The sequence below is a fragment of the Sinocyclocheilus rhinocerous genome, unplaced genomic scaffold (genome assembly GCF_001515625.1).
Source record: "Sinocyclocheilus rhinocerous isolate Xijiao unplaced genomic scaffold, SAMN03320098_v1.1 scaffold2725, whole genome shotgun sequence".
Lineage (NCBI taxonomy): Eukaryota > Metazoa > Chordata > Actinopteri > Cypriniformes > Cyprinidae > Sinocyclocheilus > Sinocyclocheilus rhinocerous.
In genome coordinates, this window is record NW_015635048.1 from 52,344 (window position 1) to 75,383 (window position 23,040).

Consider the following 23,040-nt stretch of genomic DNA (forward strand, 5'->3'; position numbering starts at 1 on the left):
TGGTTGCATGTAAATGTAGCCAATGTGCCATGACAGATCACTGTATTGCCTCAGTTCAAACACGTGAACCGATCGCCTTTTCATATACGTAAAGCACGAAATGAACATAAATACACATCAGAATTTTATGTCAACCACGGAACACACCATTTTTCAAGTGTAAATCCACCAAAGTTAATCTACTCTCCTGTCTGATTTGTGGTTAAAGGCTAGAAGGGATACAGCTGCGGCTACTGGTCATGCGCATTTACATAATTTCCGAGCCAACAATATAACGTGAAACCTATGAAAATGGTTTTAAAAAGCACATGGCGCCATAGTTTCATCAATTTACAGATGAGCGCACATGTGCATATACAGCTCCCGATCGGGGCGATGTTCACAGGATTTTGTCCACAGAATGATAAGAGCACATGTTTTAACATATTTCACACTCAGTATTTTAACTTAAGCGCTGCAAGCCATGCATACAGTGCCGGACATGACAGGTTTTCTGGTACGCAAAACAAGTACTTTAAAGGAATTCCTTAGCTTATTACCGTTACTGTGGCAGCCAACAACAGCACAGCTTAAGCCTCCGCACACATTTATATTTAGTTATATTGAAAAAGTTTTAATTCATTTGATTCTTTTTTACCCCGTTTTAACATGGATTTCTGTGGAGACCGGCTGTAGATTTTGGGCACGGATAGCAGCGGTGGCACATAATATCCGCATTCTGATTGGTCAGATCGCCTGTCAATCAAGCTCTTTGCAAACGGTAAATTATTGTGTAAACATGTTTATTTTCATCAGACTGAACAAAAAAGACATAGTTCTCCTGTGATGCGTGCATGTTTAAAGACAAACTAATTCAACTAGTGAACGTGTAAAATTGCTTTAAGAAAGTTTATTTTCTAAAATAAAAATTAAATATTCTGTTTAAGAATCAACCAATTCCTTTACTGGAGCTAGTGCTAAAAACACACAGCATGCACAAATGAATTTAGCTATCAGTGGGCAGTTCATTCTTCGTTAATTCCCCCTAAGATCGAGTTTGAATTCCTGCAAATTTTTATTTGTGTCCTAAGGGTCACTGTGAACAAACTTCATGAGTGTTGGTGTTTGAAGTGGTGGGACTGAAGGGGACAGAGTGTACTTACTGAGGCAGACAACTGATTGTCCAGATTGATAAATGGTGTGATCTGGTGTGGCGGATCACGTCTTCTCATACTGTGTTTGTGTGAAGGCGAATTTCATTTCAGGGCTCACGTCCCCTCTGCAGTGAGGGTTGGGTTGCTATGGCAACACTGCACTACTGAGGAGACGTATAGATCCTCAGCTTGCGTCCCACTGTATTTAAACACATGTTTTTTGAGGTCAGTGTTCAGTAAACACAAACATGAGCATCTGTCTATGACCATGAGTGGACCATCGATTTGATACTGGTCTCTGGTTTGTGGGCTGTTGACCAATCAGGACAAGTCTCTCTTTATCACTCATTTTGCTTTTCTGATTGTTTAAATGTCATTTGTTCATTTTTGTGAAAATACTTTCTCCTATCAAGCTTACTTGTAGAGACAAATATAATAGCACCAAGTGGCAACACTGTGGCTCTGTTGCTGTATCAAAACATGGCTGGGTTTGTGTGAGAATCCAGGGCTGCACATTTATTTTAAAGAAATATAACACAAACATATGGAAGTAAAATAATGACTAAAGTATTTGAAATTAAAAAGCTTGTTGAATTGTGGAGGCGAATTTGTAAAGCGAAATAAAATGGACCGACAATTACCTGTTGAATATTATAGGTCAAATTTTTAAACGGACCGAATGTTTTGGAAGTGAAATCTGAAAGGTGAATATGGATTATTGCATTTTTTATAATGAAAATGTATGTGAAATGTTTTGAATTGAAATATGCACAGTTTAAACATACAACCATGTTGCATTTCAGCCCATAAAAATGCAAGCTCTAAAAATACAATGCATTAAAATGCGAACAGGGTATTTTTTTCAATTAGTGCAATTCAACAAGCTTTTTATTTCAAATAGTTTAGTCATTGTTTTACTTCCATACAAACACATTTCAAAGAAAAGAATCACACTAAAGTTTATGTTCCAAAATATAAAGCAATAAATATATTGTTCAAAGTGAACACAAATGTCTGGGTCACTTTCTGGTTGTCAAACTTGTGTAACATGTTAGTGAGTTAGTTTTAATATAATAAACTACACTGCTGGTTGTTCTGCTGCAAAACCTGCGTGAACTTGAGTGGAACAGACTTCATACATTCATGAAAACTGACCTGGTTAAAAACTATTGAAAAAGTGTAAAGTTAGATAAGAACATTTCTAGTGCGATTTATTTGCAAATGCCGCATGGTTTGATATTTTGTATCTAATTATTTGAAATTCACAGCTGTATCCGAATACATTTTTAGGACCTTGTGTCAGTGTGACTCAGCAACAATATTTTACCATAAAACTGCTTTTTAAACTATCCCAACACACAGATCCATAGCATTACACTGAACAGCAAAAGCTTTTCTGATAACATGGCGGCAACAGTTGCCAAGATAAGATTGGTCAGTAACGTTATAAAGCGGGGCTTTGCAAAGGATCAATTCAGTTTGGTGACATTACCAGTGCGCAAATTACACACTTCAAATTTTGGCACCCATTTAAGTTACATTGTTTTCAAAGATGTTTCTTTTTTGACAGTATGATGTAATATCTAGTCTCAAACTGCGAATAGATGAGGCTAGTTCATATTTCCACAGTGAATTACTGTCGGTGGCATTGATTTAATTAATGGGATGGGCGACTGAAAGGGCACGAGGGTAGGAATGTGTGTGTGTGTGTGTGGCAAGGGGGGTTGGCTGGTGCTGGTGGTGTAATGTTGCTGATGCGGGCAGAGACTGCTGCAACCTCCCAGAGCACTGTGAGCAAGAGAGAGAGATAAAAGACACGGGCAAACTAGTCCAGTCTAGTCCAGAGGTGCTGATTGGCAGAGCCAGGATCAGGGCAACACCGCAAGCACTCATAATACCTGGGGAAATGCCCCAAATCCCCCTTAAGCTGGGCTGCTGTACTCCAGCATGGCTGACTGACTCCTAACAGTAGCGGCAGGTTGAGTTGTGCTGAATCTGGCTGCCTGTGCCGGGGTATTTGTGCAGTGGAGGGGACAGGAGGGGGGTGCGTAAAAAGAGCTGATAAGCAGAATGACAATAAGACTCGCGCAGGACAGATTCCAGTCGGGGAGGCCTGCCACACGGAGGGGCCCGCTGCTATTTCGGTCCACCAGATCATGATTACACTCAGCTAGGAGAGAGACCACTAGTGCCTACAAATATGGTAAGTGCCGTCCCATCCGAGAAAGTATGCGGAGCCGGTTGGAGCAGAGGGTGACAGCTGGGAATGGCTAATAGTGCTAACGTCCCGCATCCGTATTGATGATAAAGTGGATTTGTGCGGCACGTAGGGTACAGTAATGCTTCTTGACTGCATCCGGGAGCGTCCCAGCTTCCTTTTTACATAATCGTAGTATCTCAAAGTTAACAAGGACATGTGTTTTCAGCTTTAATGCACCTCCGGAGTGGCTGATTCCAAACTCTAGCTCATTGATTACCGGGATTGTTCAGGACTGCGGGGCGAACATTGCAATGGAGGACGGGATAGATGTAGAATCAGTAAGTTCCACTTTGAAACACTGTAAAAAGGCTGAAGCTGGTGGGTTTGATCTTATTTGGGGTTGGTGAGTGAGATGGGAGGTTTGGCTGAGTGCAGATGGTGTGGTGTTTACCGGGCTTGGTTGATGTGTAGTGGTGCATTGCTCGAAAGGGCTCCGGTTTCATCTGACAGTGCAACAGGAAGGAGGTGGGATACGTTTCGATTGCAAGCTTTTAATTTAGATTGATGTAAATCTGAACTTGTGAACTCTACTGCTGGGGTCATTCAGTGCAGAGGCTGAATTTTGCATGTGGTCCAGTTTGTTGGAGTGTGGATCGGATTGTGCGTCAGGTTCTGTTCAACTGTCATGGCATGTAGTAGACTGACTAACCTGGTTCTCTTTGGTAGTGGTTGACCTATACGGGCGTTTAAATGACGGATGCAGACTTATATATACATAAAACATTGTTTTTTGGATCAAAACCGAAATATATGATCATATGTAGTTATATTATATAAATTCCAATAATTTATATAATTTATATTCCAAGAAGCAACAGGTTGTCTAACCTAGTGCAAAATTTGATGCAAATTTCTCATGTCACGTTTCTGTAAAATATAATACTTTCACAAAACTGTGCTTCAGCATGGAAATTAAATCGACCAATCACTGCCGATTAGCGTCACGCAAAGGAGGGGTTTGGAAAAATGAATCGTTGAGCGAATCGTTTGGGAGTCGTTGAGCAAGTAAGGTAAAAATAAATGCATATTATAAGACAATGAAAGTGTTTTTTGACCTTGCATGCATGTCAACTTGTTATTGGGGACTCCCAAAACTAAAATATGAACCTTTCATAACCCATAATAGGGGCACTTTAAAAAGTTAATTTGAGCTCACTGAAAATAATGTGTACACTCACATAAAATATGTTATTACTTTTTACTTGATGGTTACACCATATGACATCTTAGAGTCATTACATATACTTTATTTTCCACCATATGAAATCAACAGGAATACAAAAAGTTCATTTTTAAACACTTCTTTTTTTTTCATTTTAAATGGTTACTTGATGGTTACACCACATGACATCTTAAGAGTCATTAGCCTACATAAACTTTGCTTTTAACCATATGAATTCAACGGGAATACAAATTTTTTTTTTTTTTTTTAAACAAAACTTTTTCTTTATCATGGCATCATTTGTATGTCATTCACCCTAATGCCAGTAATCTCAAAATAACCAAACATTAGTCTGTCACTACTCTGTGGCACTCATGTGTTTTCACAGTTGTCAATTGTTTTTCTGTTTTGTTGTTCTGCAGTTGTCAGTGTGAACTAACTTTGTAGGCTGCTCTCCCACAGTTTGGCCTGTATGAGGATTTCCTCAAAGCATTTACAGTAAGGATTTGCCCAAGATCATGTAACATGGAATCACGTCTTATAGTAGTGCATCTGCGTATAATAATGTTCTCAACAGCTGCTTAATGCCTCAAACATTGTCTGAGAGGAATACTGGCTTTAGTATACAGTCGCCTACTTGCTCACCCAGTCACTGGTTCAACTGGCAAAAGGCACAGTATTGTGGCTTTTGTAAACATTGTGGCATGTTTATTAATACAGTATACCAGATTCATCAGTACACTTTATTAAAAAAATGTGTTTTCAGTATCAATGGATTTGAAAGAGACACAGCCAGTAGGAAACATCGAGATATTCTTGAGGGAAAAACTGACCTTCAGGCTTCATGTCCCGGTCAAATAGTGGGATCAAAAGTGTTGTAAAATGCATTCTTGTGCTGGCAAAGCTGAATTTTCAGCAGCCATTATGCTTCAGGCTTTTAAGAATAAATCCCTTTATAAAGAAAAGATGGTCTGATTCTGTTTGGGCAGTGGGACGTGAACACCTACACCTTTATTTTCATTATCCATGCTTGATGAGATTTGAATGTGCTAATGCTTTATCATCAGAAAGCGTGACACAGGACACCGTTTCATTCTGCAGTCCTGCTCTATCTGCATTCCACACTGAAAAGAGTCAGGAATGAGGACAGATACATCACACACTCAGCTCTCTTCATGCATGTGCTGCTATCCGAGCATGCTGCGATAGTGTGTGTGTGTGTGTGTGTGTGTGCAGTGTCAATTGACAGATTTTCTCTATGGCTTAAAACACTGCACTCATTCGCCTCCCTGCAGACAACTCCCATTATAAAGACAAACAATGACGTGTGTGTAAAGCAATCAGTGTATGTGCTCATCCGACTCTTTTGTTGCTGCAAAGGAAACATTCCTGACTGGATAACTGCATAATCTCCAGTAATTGTGTTACATGTTTTGCTTGTCATATGGATTAAGTGGGCAGCTGCATACAGATCATGGCTTGTACTTGTCTTATATACTGATTTACATGAATCCAGACTAATCATGTTTCAAAGAACAAGATGTTCTCAAAGAGCTGCAACATCAACGTTTATATAATCTCAGTACATTTAGCATGAATGTATTTAGCATAAGTTCGCAAGGTTTCATCGCTTAACGTGTGGACTTGCATTAATAATTATAGACTTTTACATTTTCTGAAGCAATGTGAGTTCTTGCTAGTGCATGCTGCAGGGGATTCTTGTTGCACAGAGGTCCAAATCAAAAGATCACTCAATTTTTGTTATTATATGATAAATGTGTTTAACATTTTTGAATTACATAATTTTAATAACTTAAACTTAATTCAAAACATTTTGATATTTTAAGGCATAAAGTAAAAATGTCATTGTGGTGATCTGATATAAAATAATATTTTGTTATATTATTAATAATTATTAACAATTTAAGCATTAATAGTATATTTTATTTATAATATAAATATTATATTTTATACATATTTATTAAATATTTTATATTTTATTAATTACTTATTATATAATTATTAACTGTTAACGATTAAATTATTAATAATAATTATATTATTAATCTTTCATTTTTATAAGATCAATATTAGATGGTACATTATCACAACATAGACTTTTATTACAGATTTAGTAATACATTTTCACAGTTTTAAATGTCCTTAAAGTGGACATCTGATTTCTAAAATTATTATATTATTTATAATTATCAATAATGTAATCATTGACAAATTAATATATTATTAATAATGATATTATAATTGAATTACAGTAGGATCAGTATCAGACGGTACATTGCCATAACATACTTTTTTGTTGCAGATTTAGTAATACACAGTTTTAAATTCCTTTAAAGTTGACATGAAATGCAAATTCACCTCATCTATTTTCAAAATGCATGTTATTGATATTATTGTGAATGATTTGCAATTATGCATATGTTTCATTTTAACTTTTTGTTTACCTTTTAATTCATAATCAAAATTGGTCTTCTCTCAAAAGTAATAGTGCTGCTTGACCAGCCAGTTAAAATACCAAACAACAACAACATCAAAAAACTAATAATTGTGCAGGAGCATCATAACACTGGCAAATTAGCATTAGAGATCTGTGTATGAGCCCTTCTAACTGGCTGTAACTGGCCTCATTGTGGGAGTGTGTTAGCATGTGTGTTCCTGTAATGCTTGTGCTTGGCTTCTGCTAGTGCTGGCTGATGATCAGCCCTGATAAAGCCCATATCCAGTCATTGCTGGGCTGCGGGACGGGACATTGCCTCACTCTGATGATCTGAGCATTCTGTCAACCACAGCGGCAGGACAGAGCTTGCTTCATTGTGTTTCGGCCTCTCAAGTTCATTTCACCATTTGGTCCTTTAGAAATGAAGGTGACTTCTTTGTAGTGATGCATCGATTGAATTCCATGTTCTATCTAAGAAAAATCTTGTTTTCTAAATCTATACATGAGCCTGTGATAGCCATTCCTTGCCAGGGTATTGAACTAATCATTTTGTATTGAGTTTTACTTATACTCCACAGAATGCTGCATGACACCCACAGCTAAATCAATGAGCCGTGGCAGAGCTGGTGTCGGATAAAACAGTTATGTCTCCAGTAGCTGGAGCTGGGCAATATAGCTTAGATTTTTTATGACTTTTGACAATAATTTTATAGCATTTATTACCTTCGTACCTGAATATACGACCATGAACAAAAACAATGAACATCAGTATTTATTTGCTGAATTTGCAGTATTTAATTGTTTAACTAAAGAATTAAAACTAAAATTGAAAGTCAGTTTATAAAAATAGACATATTGACTTAAAATTACAAAAAACACAACACAATTGCTAAATCTTTGGCTAAAATAAAAATAATGAGAAAAATATAAAATGCAAAAAAAAAAAAAAAAAGAATGTTATTGTGAAGTGTTACCAACATTTTAATTCACAAAAATGGCACACGCCATAAACATTTCTGAGTGCTGATGCAAATGAAGCACTGAGTCAATTATTAAGTGAATAATTAAATGGACAGATATGACAACTGTAATTTCAGTTCAATTTAATGGCTAAATTTAAAAAAAACTCATTAAAATTATTGCAATGTTTGATGCCGCCTCATTTTATAAGGCCTGCGACGTTATAGCAAATATATTAATTATTCCACTTAAAACTTACAATTATTGCAATGTTTATGATGCCGCCTCATTTTATAAGGCCTGCGACGTTATAGCAAATATATTAATTATTCCACTTATATTGAAGATAAAAGAAAATGACTTCATGCAGGTTTTATCCAGGCCTTTCCAGAACACACTGTGTGGTTCCTAGTAATACAGAGAGAGAGAGAGAGGGAGAGAGGGAGAGAGGGAGGCAGACAGAGAGAGATGTTCAAAGGAAACTCCCACACACTGCAGAGGTTGAGCCCACATTACACAGACAGAGGATGACATTTCTACATGCTAGAGTATCTAGACAGAAGCCAGGGATTGATATTACTAGAAGAAGTGAAAGACTGAAAGTGTATGAAATGATTACTGATTAACCCGTATGAAATATTTACAACCTTATTTATAGTTTGGGTGCATTTCAAAGATTTACACAATCATTTATATAAAGGTGAAGTGTATAGTTTCTACACCAATAGCATCGCCAAACGAAATTGTAAAAAATAATGACTGTTTCAAACAGATTTATTGAACGCTCCCCTTACCTGCTATTGGTTAAACTAACAGATAGCCACGCCCCAAACGTCACACCATTGGTTAAGCCAGTGCTGCTGTGTTGCTATGATGTTCAAACAAACAAGCAACAGTTTGATAGTCTTTTTAATTGATGATTCCATCAAAAAAAAAAAAAAGAGTCAGAGTCTATCAACACCTCTAAAGCTTGTGCAGTTGAATACCTCTTCATATGTTATTCTTTTTTGATTTATATGCTGCCGAATGTTTGGTGATCATGTTACCTTACGTGTGAGTAAACAACTTCTATCCACTTCCTCTGGTTTACGCAGATCTTCTGTTTCACTTGTTTTTGGATTTGGAAGTGCTATACTATTTCAGAAAATTCGTAACAGTGCCCCCTACCATATAACATTGAAAACACAGATTGCCAGAATAACTTGTCCGTGGCGGAGAAGCGTTGTGTAATAATGGACGTAAAGTATCATCAGTAGCATTATTTGTGGCCATTAAAACATTTGTGACCAAAAAAATACTATGATAAAAATATTATGAATACTGCAAATTCAGACATACTACAAGCATACTATTTATCTCAAGTGTACTATATGCTTTATAATGTGCTCCTTTTTTGATTATATTTTACCAGACTGTATGGAAACTGTTTGAAGTATTTAAGTAGGAAGAGTATAAAAGAATCAATATAACATTTTTTGAAAATTGCTCCCCAGTTTTAGTTACGTAAATCAAAGATGTTAAAGTGTGTCATGACTGGTGTGGGATAGGAGAGTGTGTGAATGGATTGTGATGCAGACAGCATGTGTTCATGTGAGTGTCGGGGTGTGCCAGGACTACAGCACTGCAGCAACAGCAGACACACCCTCTGTCTGTCTCTCTCTCTCTCTCTCTCTCTCTGTCAGTGTGTGAATATCTGGACTCTGAACTGTTGGCCCAGACCACTCCTTATTCTCAGATCTACAGTTATTACATGCTCATTAATGTCATGTATCAGAGCTGCTCTTAGCCCTGTGTTGAATTATTGGACTAGAGTATTTACGTGTCCTGTTTTTGTTGTACCTCATTCATATCTTTAGAATACAATGCTTTAGCATTTCATGCATTGAGACCTGTTAATATAGAAATGCACAGACAGATGTAACAGTAAAGCATGTGAAGTATATCTGGCATTAAACTAGGATGGACAGCTGTTATTAACATATATTTCATGACAGCTGAAACACAGTGATGAAATTAGCATGTGGCTGGATGATCACGTACTAGAAGCTTCAATTTTCCTTCATTGCACTTTTATAATATAAAGTTGGACTTTAGCGGAAGGCATGGATGAATTTATTTATTATTTTATTTATTATTATTATTTATTATTATTATTATCATAATATAGGCTACCATACACATGAAAAAACATAAAATCCTTTAATGTTTTTATTAGAATCATACAAAAACTGTCAAGAAATGTCTGGTCATGTATCATCCAAAAATGAAAGTAAAGAGATAAGAATTTTTTTCATTTTATTTATTTATTTTAAGAAAATTGTCATTACTGCTCTGTGAGAAAAAAAACTACATTTTTTATATATATATGAAGAGTTTATTTGCAAAAACAGATAACTCCGTTTATAAAAATTTTCAAAAATCATTTTTTTATTATGTTATTATGTTTTTACTGTCTTTTATTGTTAGTTAGCTGTATTTTTTTGTTCTTTTTTAACTTAATCAAAATAACCCAACTGCAGTTTGATCGAGATTAATTGGAATGCACAATGAAAAAACATCATTTTTGAAAATTGTTAAAAATGGAGTTATCTGCTTTTGCAAATGAACTCTTCACATACATATGCATTGTTGAGAAAAAAAACACATTTTACACATTTCACAATTTATTATTAGATAATGTAAAATACTGGTAAAGCAAACCTTTAAAGAAACACTAGAAACATGCATTTTAGTACCCACTTTAGTTTCGTTTTTAAAATAGAGCATGAAGGAAATATATAAGCATAAAACAAACAAATTATAGTTACATTCATCATAAACAACATTTCTTATAAACCCCAGGCCTAAACAAATATATTTTAAGTGAAGCTGAAATTATCGTGGTGGGAGAAAACCACTTTCCAAATGGAAAAAATTATGAGGAGGATGGAAAAGAGCAGCACACTCATGTAATACTAGTAATAATAGGATGCTTAGTCAGGTGTGTGACGTCTTTACTCTGACAGGATGAAAGCATCCATTACTGCTCCTCATGCTGATGACTTCCTGTGTGAATGCCTCTGGAATCCCACTCTTAGAGCTGTGACATTTTCTCAGGCCCTGTTTTACATAACAACAGCCAGTTTTCCACAGAATTACTGTTTATTTGTGTTTCTGTTATTACAAATGTCAGCTAGCTCATTATCAGACACAGCAGAGGCAGTGGGAATCTTGACAATCCGTTTGTTTACCGAGCTGAGCTGCACTTCACTTCTCAAAGCACTTGATGCATAGGCAAAATTGTTAGATTTTTTTTTTGGTGCTTGTCTGAGCGGAAATCTCTGTATGTCGCTATGTGGTTGCCATATCCATCAAAAATATGCTTCGTCTCTTACTTTTATTTTTATTTTTGGGTTTTGCTTGCAGATGCAGATTATGCTATAGATTGGATTTTGATAACTGTTCTTTTTTGAGGACTTCCTTCTCCCTCATGATAATTGAAAACATCAGCTCATGGTATCTCTGGAAGATCTGATTGTTATTTCTCTCTCTTTCAGACTGACAGTAATGCCAGTTACCTCAGAGCGGCCCGAGCTGGAAACCTTGAGAAGGCCCTCGATTATATAAAGTCTGGTGTGGACATCAACATCTGCAACCAGGTCATACACCTTCCTTTTTGTAAAATTAACATTTAAATTTGTACTACAGTATATACTCCCAAACTAGACAGTAAAGACATTTATAATGTCACAAAAGATTTCTATTTCAAATAAATGCTCTTCTCTTGAAATTTCTAAAGAATACTGAAATAGGGTTTCCACAAACATATTAAGTAGCACAGCTGTTGTTAGCATTGGTAAATGTTTATTGAGCAGCAAATCTGCATATATTAAAAATATTATTACAATTTTAAATTGTAAAAATATGTCACAAAGCTACTGTTTTTACTCTATTTTTGACTAAATAAATGCAGCCTTGGTGAGCATAAGAGACTTTCTAATGTTGAGTAGCTCTGATTTAGATTTGATTAACCATGAACCATTTTCCATCTGATATGCCTCATTGTAGTCCTAAATAGTATTTATAAACAGTCATGATTCATCTGTTTCTCTGGATGCAGAATGGGTTGAACGCTCTTCATCTAGCATCTAAAGAAGGCCATGTGGAGGTTGTGGCTGACCTTATTAAACTTGGTGCCACTGTGGACGCTGCAACAAAGGTAAGACCCACTTCACCAGATCAGATATTATAACACACCACTATTAAGGCACTATTTGCACTAGTACAGACGACTGAGCATATGAATTAAAGATGACATGTGTGTTACTCAGCTGTGCATGGCTTCATAGACATGATTTTGCTGCATCAGCGAGTCTTCAAAGTCACTGTTGCCTGATGTTCAGGTTGACTTTGAGCCTCTACCAAGAGCTGGATCTACTATTTCACGCTGAGGATCTTCAAGAGGAGGATTTCTGTAGAGGTTTTAGAAACTCTGAAGAAAAGTGGATTCTTCAAAGTGATATTTATGTGCTAGAACAGTGACAGAAATAGCGAGGAAGCATTTCAAAACACAGCTGGTCTATGAAAAAACATTGGGTCACTGTGTACATTGAGTCAAACTGTTCTCTTGTGTTCTCCTAATTCCAGAAAGGCAACACTGCTCTGCACATAGCATCACTCGCTGGACAGGTGGATGTTGTCAAGGAACTCGTGAATAACGGAGCAAATATCAACACCCAGTCTCAGGTATTGTCAGTGCTTGAAAAAGCATGAGTGGCTTTTAATGTAAAACACTTCCATTCTTATGGTGCATTCAATTCATGTGAGTAAGATAGTATTTACGCACTTTATGCATTTACAATTTGAACACACATGAATGCCACCTCAAAGTCATAATTATGGCTGGGAAACTTTTCTTATTTGGGGTCGTGTCAGTGAGAAAATATGGTGAATGCAATAGATGTAGCATCTGTATTGACAGAAACTGTTGAAATTATTGAAATTCTTTTTTTTCCATTTAGAAGTAAAAAGTAGCATGTACAAAATACAGTAGCAATGTACAATTACCATAGAAAATACAGTATAATCGTTCAATTTACAGCACCTTCATAAATTAAATAAAAACATAAAAAAGCAAAACAAACTGATGCACTTTTTTATTCAACATGTGTAGAAGTACAATAAAAAATCTATGAATAAAAAAATAAAAATTAAATAACAAAAAATTGAAGAAAGGGTACATCGTCCTCTTCGGCTGGCTATATGACTTGAATGCAAATGATGTTGTAAATACGAAGTTTAAATTTTCCTATTTCTGTTATAGATACTTTCCAACTCACAAATACGAATTTCCAATTTTTCAGTTTCTATCATAAACACTTTCCAACTCATAAATATGAATATTCCAGGAGGACTTGAACACACTATTAATATAAAAATGCACTCTGCACAAGTTTTTAAAAATGTATGCCATTGAACCTAGCATTTGTGAAGCTAGTTTGATACTGTACAGTAGCTTGCCAAGCTAAAAGTTACTCATAATTTAATTTTCAAAAATCATTTTTTTATTATGTTATTATGTTTTTACTGTCTTTTATTGTTAGTTAGCTGTATTTTTTTGTTCTTTTTTAACTTAATCAAAATAACCCAACTGCAGTTTGATCGAGATTAATTGGAATGCACAATGAAAAAACATCATTTTTGAAAATTGTTAAAAATGGAGTTATCTGCTTTTGCAAATGAACTCTTCACATACATATGCATTGTTGAGAAAAAAAACACATTTTACACATTTCACAATTTATTATTAGATAATGTAAAATACTGGTAAAGCAAACCTTTAAAGAAACACTAGAAACATGCATTTTAGTACCCACTTTAGTTTCGTTTTTAAAATAGAGCATGAAGGAAATATATAAGCATAAAACAAACAAATTATAGTTACATTCATCATAAACAACATTTCTTATAAACCCCAGGCCTAAACAAATATATTTTAAGTGAAGCTGAAATTATCGTGGTGGGAGAAAACCACTTTCCAAATGGAAAAAATTATGAGGAGGATGGAAAAGAGCAGCACACTCATGTAATACTAGTAATAATAGGATGCTTAGTCAGGTGTGTGACGTCTTTACTCTGACAGGATGAAAGCATCCATTACTGCTCCTCATGCTGATGACTTCCTGTGTGAATGCCTCTGGAATCCCACTCTTAGAGCTGTGACATTTTCTCAGGCCCTGTTTTACATAACAACAGCCAGTTTTCCACAGAATTACTGTTTATTTGTGTTTCTGTTATTACAAATGTCAGCTAGCCTATTATCAGACACAGGAGCGGCAGCGGGATTCTTGCCATTGACCTGCTGCACGATCAGCCGTTCGTATACAGATCTCAGCTGCACTTCACTTCTCAAAGCACTTGATACATGAGCAAAATAGTTAGAATAGATTTTGATAGATAGATAGATTTGGTGCTTGTCTGTGTCTGCATGTCGCTATGTGGTTGCCATGTCCAGCAATAATATGCTTTATCTCTTTCTCTTATCTTTCAGGTTTTTGCTTAGATGCAGATGATGCTATAGATTGAATTTTGTTAACTCTTCTTTTTCGAGGACTTCCTTCTCTCTCTTGATAATTGAAAGCATCAGCTCATGGTGCTATTGGTTCCTATTGATCAGTCAGGGGTTGTGAAGAGAAAGATCTGATTGTTATTTCTCTCTCTTTCAGACTGACAGTAATGCCAGTTACCTCAGAGCGGCCCGAGCTGGAAACCTTGAGAAGGCCCTCGATTATATAAAGTCTGGTGTGGACATCAACATCTGCAACCAGGTCATACATCTTTGTTTTTGTAAAATGAACATTTAATTTGCACTATATACTACTATTCTAAAGGCTGGGGTCAATAAGATGTTTTTTTTAAATAAATTAATATTTTTTTATTCAGCAAGGGTGCATTAAAACCAGAGGCGGACAGTAGTGAAGTATTTTTACTTTGCTGTAAAAGTACTTTTCAAGTGTCTGTACTTTATCAGAGTGTTTTTCTTTAGAAAATTTTACTTCACAACATTCCAAAGCATAATATCATACTTTTTACTGCACTACGTTTCATATTAAATATCATTTAATGCTTAATTACATTAGAAATCTATTACTTCCTTACGTTTACTCAAGTAAAAGTAATTCAAAGATTTACTTGAGTACATGAAAGTACTACATTTTTAATATTCTTAAGTATTAAAAGTAAAACAAACAACAACTTTTATTTATGAAATGTAGTGCAGTAAAAAGTATGATATTATGCTTTGGAATGTAGTGAAGTAAAAGTTTTCCAAAGAAAAACACTCTGATAAACTACAGATACTTTTTAAATTTACTTGAGTAAAGTAAAAATACTTCACTACTGTCCGCCTCTGATTAAAACTGATCAAAATAACCAGTAAAGGTATTTATAATCTTACAAAAGATTTCAATTTCAAATAAATGCTCTTCTTTTTAACTTTTTGTTCATCACATCTGTTAAGCCGCGCACCTGTTTTCAACATTGATGTTTATTGAGCAGCAAATTAACATTTAAGGCTATGTTCACACGTTGCGTCTTTTTTGAATCTGGCAGCATCTGTTTTACATTATAATCCTATGGAGTAAACCGTGTTTTCAAAAAAGTCCTGAGCGCTTTTTAAAACTCCACCGCCGGCGTTTTTTTCTGCAGCTCAGTGTCTTTTCAAGTTGAAAAAAGTTCAACTTTTTAAAGGGGTGGTTCATTGCGATTTCACTTTTTTAACGTTAGTTAGTGTGTAATGTTGCTGTTTGAGCATAAACAATATCTGCAAAGTTACGAAGCTGACCTTTTTGACAGCTGACCAAAGACAAGCGAGTGGCTTGCAGCGGGCTTGCTCTCCCATATAGTGATCCAACCCAACCAGTGATCATGGCTCTGCACTCCCTATTACGTGTGCGCCCTCAAACTTTGTCCTGTGTACACGACACGCGAATAAGTGCTTTTTGTAAACAGGTATTTATTAAATAATTTTATTTAGTGAAGCGCTACCCTCATAGAAAAAATGTGTGTATTATTTGGTTGGTAATTGCATGCATTTCACTTCGCAAGATACATTTTGTGTAGTGAATTAATCAAACGCAGCATCGAACGGAGTATAGCCTAGGCTACTCTAGAAAAGAACTAACACCCAGTATAATTAATTACTGCGTAATGAGAATGTTTAAATATGTTAAGCATTTGTTTTGCGTATGTGTATAATAACTTAGCCCGGTTATCATTTACTCATGGAAACAGCGAAAATGTGTAAAAAAATAAATAAAATGCTCGTTTTTTGCACCCGCCGGCAGAAACATAAATCGGCGCCGATGGTAAGCACCATACAGTTTCCTTCCCCGTATAATGTCGCACACCCACAAACGTTGTTGTGAACTGACATTACCCTCCCCGTTAACTTCAAAAGCCAAAGCAAGAGCCAACTTTTTACTCTTTCTCTAAATTTTTGCAGCACACAGTACTAGGCTACTGTTGCAGCTGTTGTTATAGCAACAAAAGACGTCCTCGGCTGCTATTTGTAACCAAAATGCTGCCAGCTTTTTATTTTACTAAAAAAGCGCTCTTGTCAACTTTTTCTTGTCAAAAAAGACGCCAAGTGTGAACACGCCCTTAGAATGATTTCTGAAGGATCATGTGACGCTGATCACTGGAGTAATGATGCTGAAAATTCAGCTTTGCATCACAGGAATAAATTACATTTTTGAATATATTAAAATAGAAAACAATAATAATATTTACAAAGCCACTGTTTTTACTGTATTTTGAATCAAATAAATTCAGCCTTGTTGAGTATATGAGAGACTTCTTTCAAAAACATATCCACGGCCCTTGAGACTATCTAATTCTGATTTAGACTGTTAAATAATATTTTCTGTCTCTTATATGCCTGTTTATAATCCCAAATAATGTAAATAAGCAGCTAATGAATGCATTTTCATGATTCATCTGTTTCTCTGGATGCAGAATGGGTTGAACGCTCTTCATCTAGCATCTAAAGAAGGCCATGTGGAGGTTGCGGCTGAGCTTATTAAACTTGGTGCCACTGTGGACGCCGCAACAAAGGTAAGACCCCCCTCATCAGATCAGATATTATAACACACCACTATAAATGCACTATTTGCACTAGTATAGATGACTGAGCATATGAATTAAAGATGACATGTGTGTTACTCAGCTGTGCATGGCTTCATAGACATGATTTTGCTGCATCAGCGAGTCTTCAAAGTCACTGTTGCCTGATGTTCAGGTTGACTTTGAGCCTCTACCAAGAGCTGGATCTACTATTTCATGCTGAGGATCTTCAAGAGGAGGATTTCTGTAGAGGTTTTAGAAACTCTGAAGAAAAGTGGATTCTTCAAAGTGATATTTATGTGCTAGAACAGTGACAGAAATAGCGAGGAAGCATTTCAAAACACAGCTGGTCTATGAAAAAACATTGGGTCACTGTGTACATTGAGTCAAACTGTTCTCTTGTGTTCTCCTAATTCCAGAAAGGCAACACTGCTCTGCACATAGCATCACTCGCTGGACAGGTGGATGTTGTCAAGGAACTCGTGAATAACGGAGCAAATATCAACACCCAGTCTCAGGTATTGTCAGTGCTTGAAAAAGCATGAGTGGCTTTTAATGTAAAACACTTCCATTCTTATGGTGCATTCAATTCATGTGAGTAAGATAGTATTTACGCACTTTATGCATTTACAATTTGAACACACATGAATGCCACCTCAAAGTCATAATTATGGCTGGGAAACTTTTCTTATTTGGGGTCGTGTCAGTGAGAAAATATGGTGAATGCAATAGATGTAGCATCTGTATTGACATGATGCTGAAAATTCAGCTTTGCATCACAGGAATAAATTACATTTTTGAATATATTAAAATAGAAAACAATAATAATATTTACAAAGCCACTGTTTTTACTGTATTTTGAATCAAATAAATTCAGCCTTGTTGAGTATATGAGAGACTTCTTTCAAAAACATATCCACGGCCCTTGAGACTTTCTAATTCTGATTTAGACTGTTAAATAATATTTTCTGTCTCTTATATGCCTGTTTATAATCCCAAATAATGTAAATAAGCAGCTAATGAATGCATTTTCATGATTCATCTGTTTCTCTGGATGCAGAATGGGTTGAACGCTCTTCATCTAGCATCTAAAGAAGGCCATGTGGAGGTTGCGGCTGAGCTTATTAAACTTGGTGCCACTGTGGACGCCGCAACAAAGGTAAGACCCCCCTCATCAGATCAGATATTATAACACACCACTATAAATGCACTATTTGCACTAGTATAGATGACTGAGCATATGAATTAAAGATGACATGTGTGTTACTCAGCTGTGCATGGCTTCATAGACATGATTTTGCTGCATCAGCGAGTCTTCAAAGTCACTGTTGCCTGATGTTCAGGTTGACTTTGAGCCTCTACCAAGAGCTGGATCTACTATTTCATGCTGAGGATCTTCAAGAGGAGGATTTCTGTAGAGGTTTTAGAAACTCTGAAGAAAAGTGGATTCTTCAAAGTGATATTTATGTGCTAGAACAGTGACGAATGATTTCTGAAGGATCATGTGACGCTGATCACTGGAGTAATGATGCTGAAAATTCAGCTTTGCATCACAGGAATAAATTTGCTGAGGATCTTCAAGAGGAGGATTTCTGTAGAGGTTTTAGAAACTCTGAAGAAAAGTGGATTCTTCAAAGTGATATTTATGTGCTAGAACAGTGACAGAAATAGCGAGGAAGCATTTCAAAACACAGCTGGTCTATGAACGCTGAGGATCTTCAAGAGGAGGATTTCTGTAGAGGTTTTGGAAACTCTGAAGAAAATGGATTCTTCAAAGTGATATTTATGTACTAGAACAGTGACAGAAATAGCGAGGAAGCATTTCAAAACACAGCTGGTCTATGAAAAAACATTGGGTCACTGTGTACATTGAGTCAAACTGTTCTCTTGTGTTCTCCTAATTCCAGAAAGGCAACACTGCTCTGCACATAGCATCACTCGCTGGACAGGTGGATGTTGTCAAGGAACTCGTGAATAACGGAGCAAATATCAACACCCAGTCTCAGGTATTGTCAGTGCTTGAAAAAGCATGAGTGGCTTTTAATGTAAAACACTTCCATTCTTATGGTGCATTCAATTCATGTGAGTAAGATAGTATTTACGCACTTTATGCATTTACAATTTGAACACACGTGAATGCCACCTCAAAGTCATAATTATGGCTGGGAAACTTTTCTTATTTGGGGTCGTGTCAGTGAGAAAATATGGTGAATGCAATAGATGTAGCATCTGTATTGACAGAAACTGTTGAAATTATTGAAATTCTTTTTTTTCCATTTAGAAGTAAAAAGTAGCATGTACAAAATACAGTAGCAATGTACAATTACCATAGAAAATACAGTATAATCGTTCAATTTACAGCACCTTCATAAATTAAATAAAAACATAAAAAAGCAAAACAAACTGATGCACTTTTTTATTCAACATGTGTAGAAGTACAATAAAAAATCTATGAATAAAAAAATAAAAATTAAATAACAAAAAATTGAAGAAAGGGTACATCGTCCTCTTCGGCTGGCTATATGACTTGAATGCAAATGATGTTGTAAATACGAAGTTTAAATTTTCCTATTTCTGTTATAGATACTTTCCAACTCACAAATACGAATTTCCAATTTTTCAGTTTCTATCATAAACACTTTCCAACTCATAAATATGAATATTCCAGGAGGACTTGAACACACTATTAATATAAAAATGCACTCTGCACAAGTTTTTAAAAATGTATGCCATTGAACCTAGCATTTGTGAAGCTAGTTTGATACTGTACAGTAGCTTGCCAAGCTAAAAGTTACTCATAATTTCAAGTAATTTACTGTAGCTACACTAAAAATAGTTAGCTACAAACTGTAGTTAGCTACAAATTGCAAATTCATCAGCAGATTTTGTCTGGGCCTGCTAATAACAGTACTAGCTAATCTTAGCTAACTTATGGTTAGCTACATAATTAACATAAAACATTTGAAAATAAAACTAACTACACTGAAGCTTTAAAATGAGGCGACATCTTTTAAAATGGTAACTTTTTCAGATTATATAATTTATTACAATACTATGAGGAGTTTTGAATGATTGAACCAGGTCACAGTATTAAAACTCAACAATAAAAAGTTGAAAACAGTCGATAAAAAAAAACTGTCACACCACAGAAAAATCTAGACAGTGCTACTTTTTTGTTAGTTTTACTTTATAGCCTACCGCTAATTAACCTGGATGTATTATTGTACAGGTAACTACTTATACAGTTACACGATACACACAACTAACTTCTTCAGCAAGATTCTCTTCAAAAGATTCTGTTGCTCTGTCATGACAGTGGTTGATCAGAAAGAGAAAACCAACCATAAAAATCAGTTTATGATAATATCCATTGTTTTTAGCCCCCAGAGAATGTGAGTTGCTCCAGCGTTGCATTGCAAGTTCTGATACTTAAGTTCTCAGTTTGTCCTCAAACAGCTCTAAAAGAATTTTGAAGTGCTGCATTAAATATAACCTACTTATGTCTCCATTTTGAGGAGAACCTGTTGGGATTTGGGAGCTGGTATGGTCGATAGTTGTAGTAGTGCATGCGTTTTTGCCTTGTCACCGAAACAATCCTCAGGGAGTCCAAAATTAAACACACGTGTGCGGGAGACTAGAGACAGACAATGTTTTATCTCCAGAACTTATCACAAGTGCAGCCTGGTTCTGCTTTCTCACACTCCAGTGCTTAAAATAAAGACACTCGCTTGCTAAATGAGGAGGCTGATTGCAAATTGTTATATGTTTGAAAAAAAGGTTGCTACAGGGGTTTGCTGGAACAGTATATTTTTACAAGGTTATTCTTTTTGCACCGTAGTATAAAAAAATTATGTACACTATGTGTACCCCACATTTGCCAATGTTAGCTAGCTAGCTACTTTTATAGCTGACTCATTTCATCTGTGGTACTGTATGTTAGTGCTAAAACCCAGACCCAGACTAAATTTATGTTTGCATAACAGAAAGCTCTACAGATCAACAGAGCGTTTTTTTTACTACTCATGAGAGTAGTACACATTTTTAACTTACATTTTCACAGAATTCTTTGAATTTTCCATTGTGAGAAATGTCAGCAGCAGAGCTGATCCTCCCTATACGCAAAATACGCAAGCTGTGTAGGGCCCCCGAAACACCAGGGGGCCCCCTTGCTCTCAAAGATGATTTAATTTTAGTTTAGTTTTTGAATTTGGGCAGCGGTTAATGCGGTGCGCTGTCGCCCTTTCTATGTAAAAATCAGTCAAATCATGTAACGCGAATGTCGTACAGTCTTGCTCGAGACTAAAAAAGCGAGTTGAAAGCGTACCGAGCCACGGAAGAGACACTGTTTCTCAAGCGCTTTCCGCGAGCGCGATTCGAGACGGAGTGAAACACGGACAAATGCGTTTCATTCATTCGTTCATAACCACTCATACCCCACTCAACATTTTATTGTGTTTAATGTTTTGTTCAATATTGAACTTAAAAATTAACAAATAGTCAAAATGAATGGTGTATATGTAAAAACGTTTGTATTTAAATGTCTTTTTCTTGGTTGGCTGCATTTCCTCCTCCTATCATTTCAGTTCAACTTCCTGTGGGCGTGGCCAATTCAGTTCACACTCATTAATTAAAAAGAAGCCAGTTGTTAAATTCTAATGAAAAGACATACTGTATATTTGAAGTTTAAATGTATTTCAAATAAGATCTTAAACTTGTTAGAGAAATCAGCATCACTGCAGTAAGATCCTGCAGATGAGGCTACTGTATGTCAGAGGCAGTGCTGTGACCTAATCTTGCATTCAAGTCACAGATAAGCGTGGGATGTATTTGATTGTTTAGTTGCTCAGTAAAGTGAAAGAGAATATGAATGAAACACATTTACACACACTAAGCAGTTTTGTTCCTGCTACAGAATGGCTTCACACCACTCTACATGGCTGCCCAGGAAAACCACCTGGGCGTCGTCAAATTCCTACTGGATAATGGATCCAGTCAGAGCATTGCCACAGAGGTGAGCATAACCTTCTCTTCCTCTCCATCCATCACTTACCTCACTGCAATTCCCAGCAGCAATGATACACAGTGACCTTGCTGTCCTTTTCAAGGCAGCATGCAAGCACTAGTTGCGCAGTGAGGGTATTGAATGCCTGGCTTGGAGTGTGTGTGGTGTGTGTGTGGGTGCATGACAGAGCAGGGCGCCAGACGTCACTGTCCTTGAGAATGTACCAGGCCCTCGTGCCACTCAGACAGTGATTATGCACCAGAGAACACTTCAATGTTTGAAGAGCTGTTTGCATTTTAATGATCCATGTTGGTGAGAATGAAGGCCTGTTTGAAATTCAGACTTAAAGGGGTCATATGATGTTGCTAAAAAGAACATTATTTGGTGTATTTGGTGTAATGAAATGTGTTTATGCAGTTTAAGGTTAAAAAAACACATTATTTTCCACATACTGTATATTATTGTTTCTCCTCAATGCCCCGTCTTTCTGAAACGCGTCGATTTTTACAAAGCTCATCGACCTACCATACTGTGATGCCCTGTTCGGCCGGAGCGACGAGACAAAAGCATTGAAACCCATTATAAACGAGGCATTTGTTGCATCCAGTGGGGACATAATTACAGATTATAATGATTATACTGTCTTTTTACGCGTTGCATCGCGCCGCATAAACATAAAACCATGTCTGCATTTGTGATCGGAGAAATGACAAACAACAAGCGCTACTCTACACTGCTAAAAACTCGCGTTTGAATCGTCAGTGGCAAATCCTTTAAATATAAAAAACGTACTTACAGTCTGTGAGTCAGAACAGCCGGCATTGTAGTCTACACTCACAGGATCAGGAAACAGTCCTCCATAAAATGCACTGCACACATCTGAATATTTGGGTTAAACTGTTCTGGAACAGTGTTGTAAATACAACTTAACCACTGATTTCTAGTCATGTCCATTTTTGGAAG

The 23,040-nt window shown here is 36.2% G+C and overlaps 1 protein-coding gene across 1 annotated transcript in view; it reads left to right on the top strand.

The window, feature by feature from the left end:
- LOC107746453 (ankyrin-3-like) overlaps window positions 1-23,040 on the top strand; it is a 125,251-nt gene that overhangs the window by 23,138 nt on the left and 79,073 nt on the right. Inside the window, exons 2-5 of the mRNA XM_016560672.1 lie at window positions 11,510-11,611; window positions 12,073-12,171; window positions 12,600-12,698; window positions 21,988-22,086. Coding sequence (XP_016416158.1) covers window positions 11,510-11,611; window positions 12,073-12,171; window positions 12,600-12,698; window positions 21,988-22,086 — 399 coding nt within the window. The remainder of the gene's footprint in view (window positions 1-11,509; window positions 11,612-12,072; window positions 12,172-12,599; window positions 12,699-21,987; window positions 22,087-23,040) is intronic.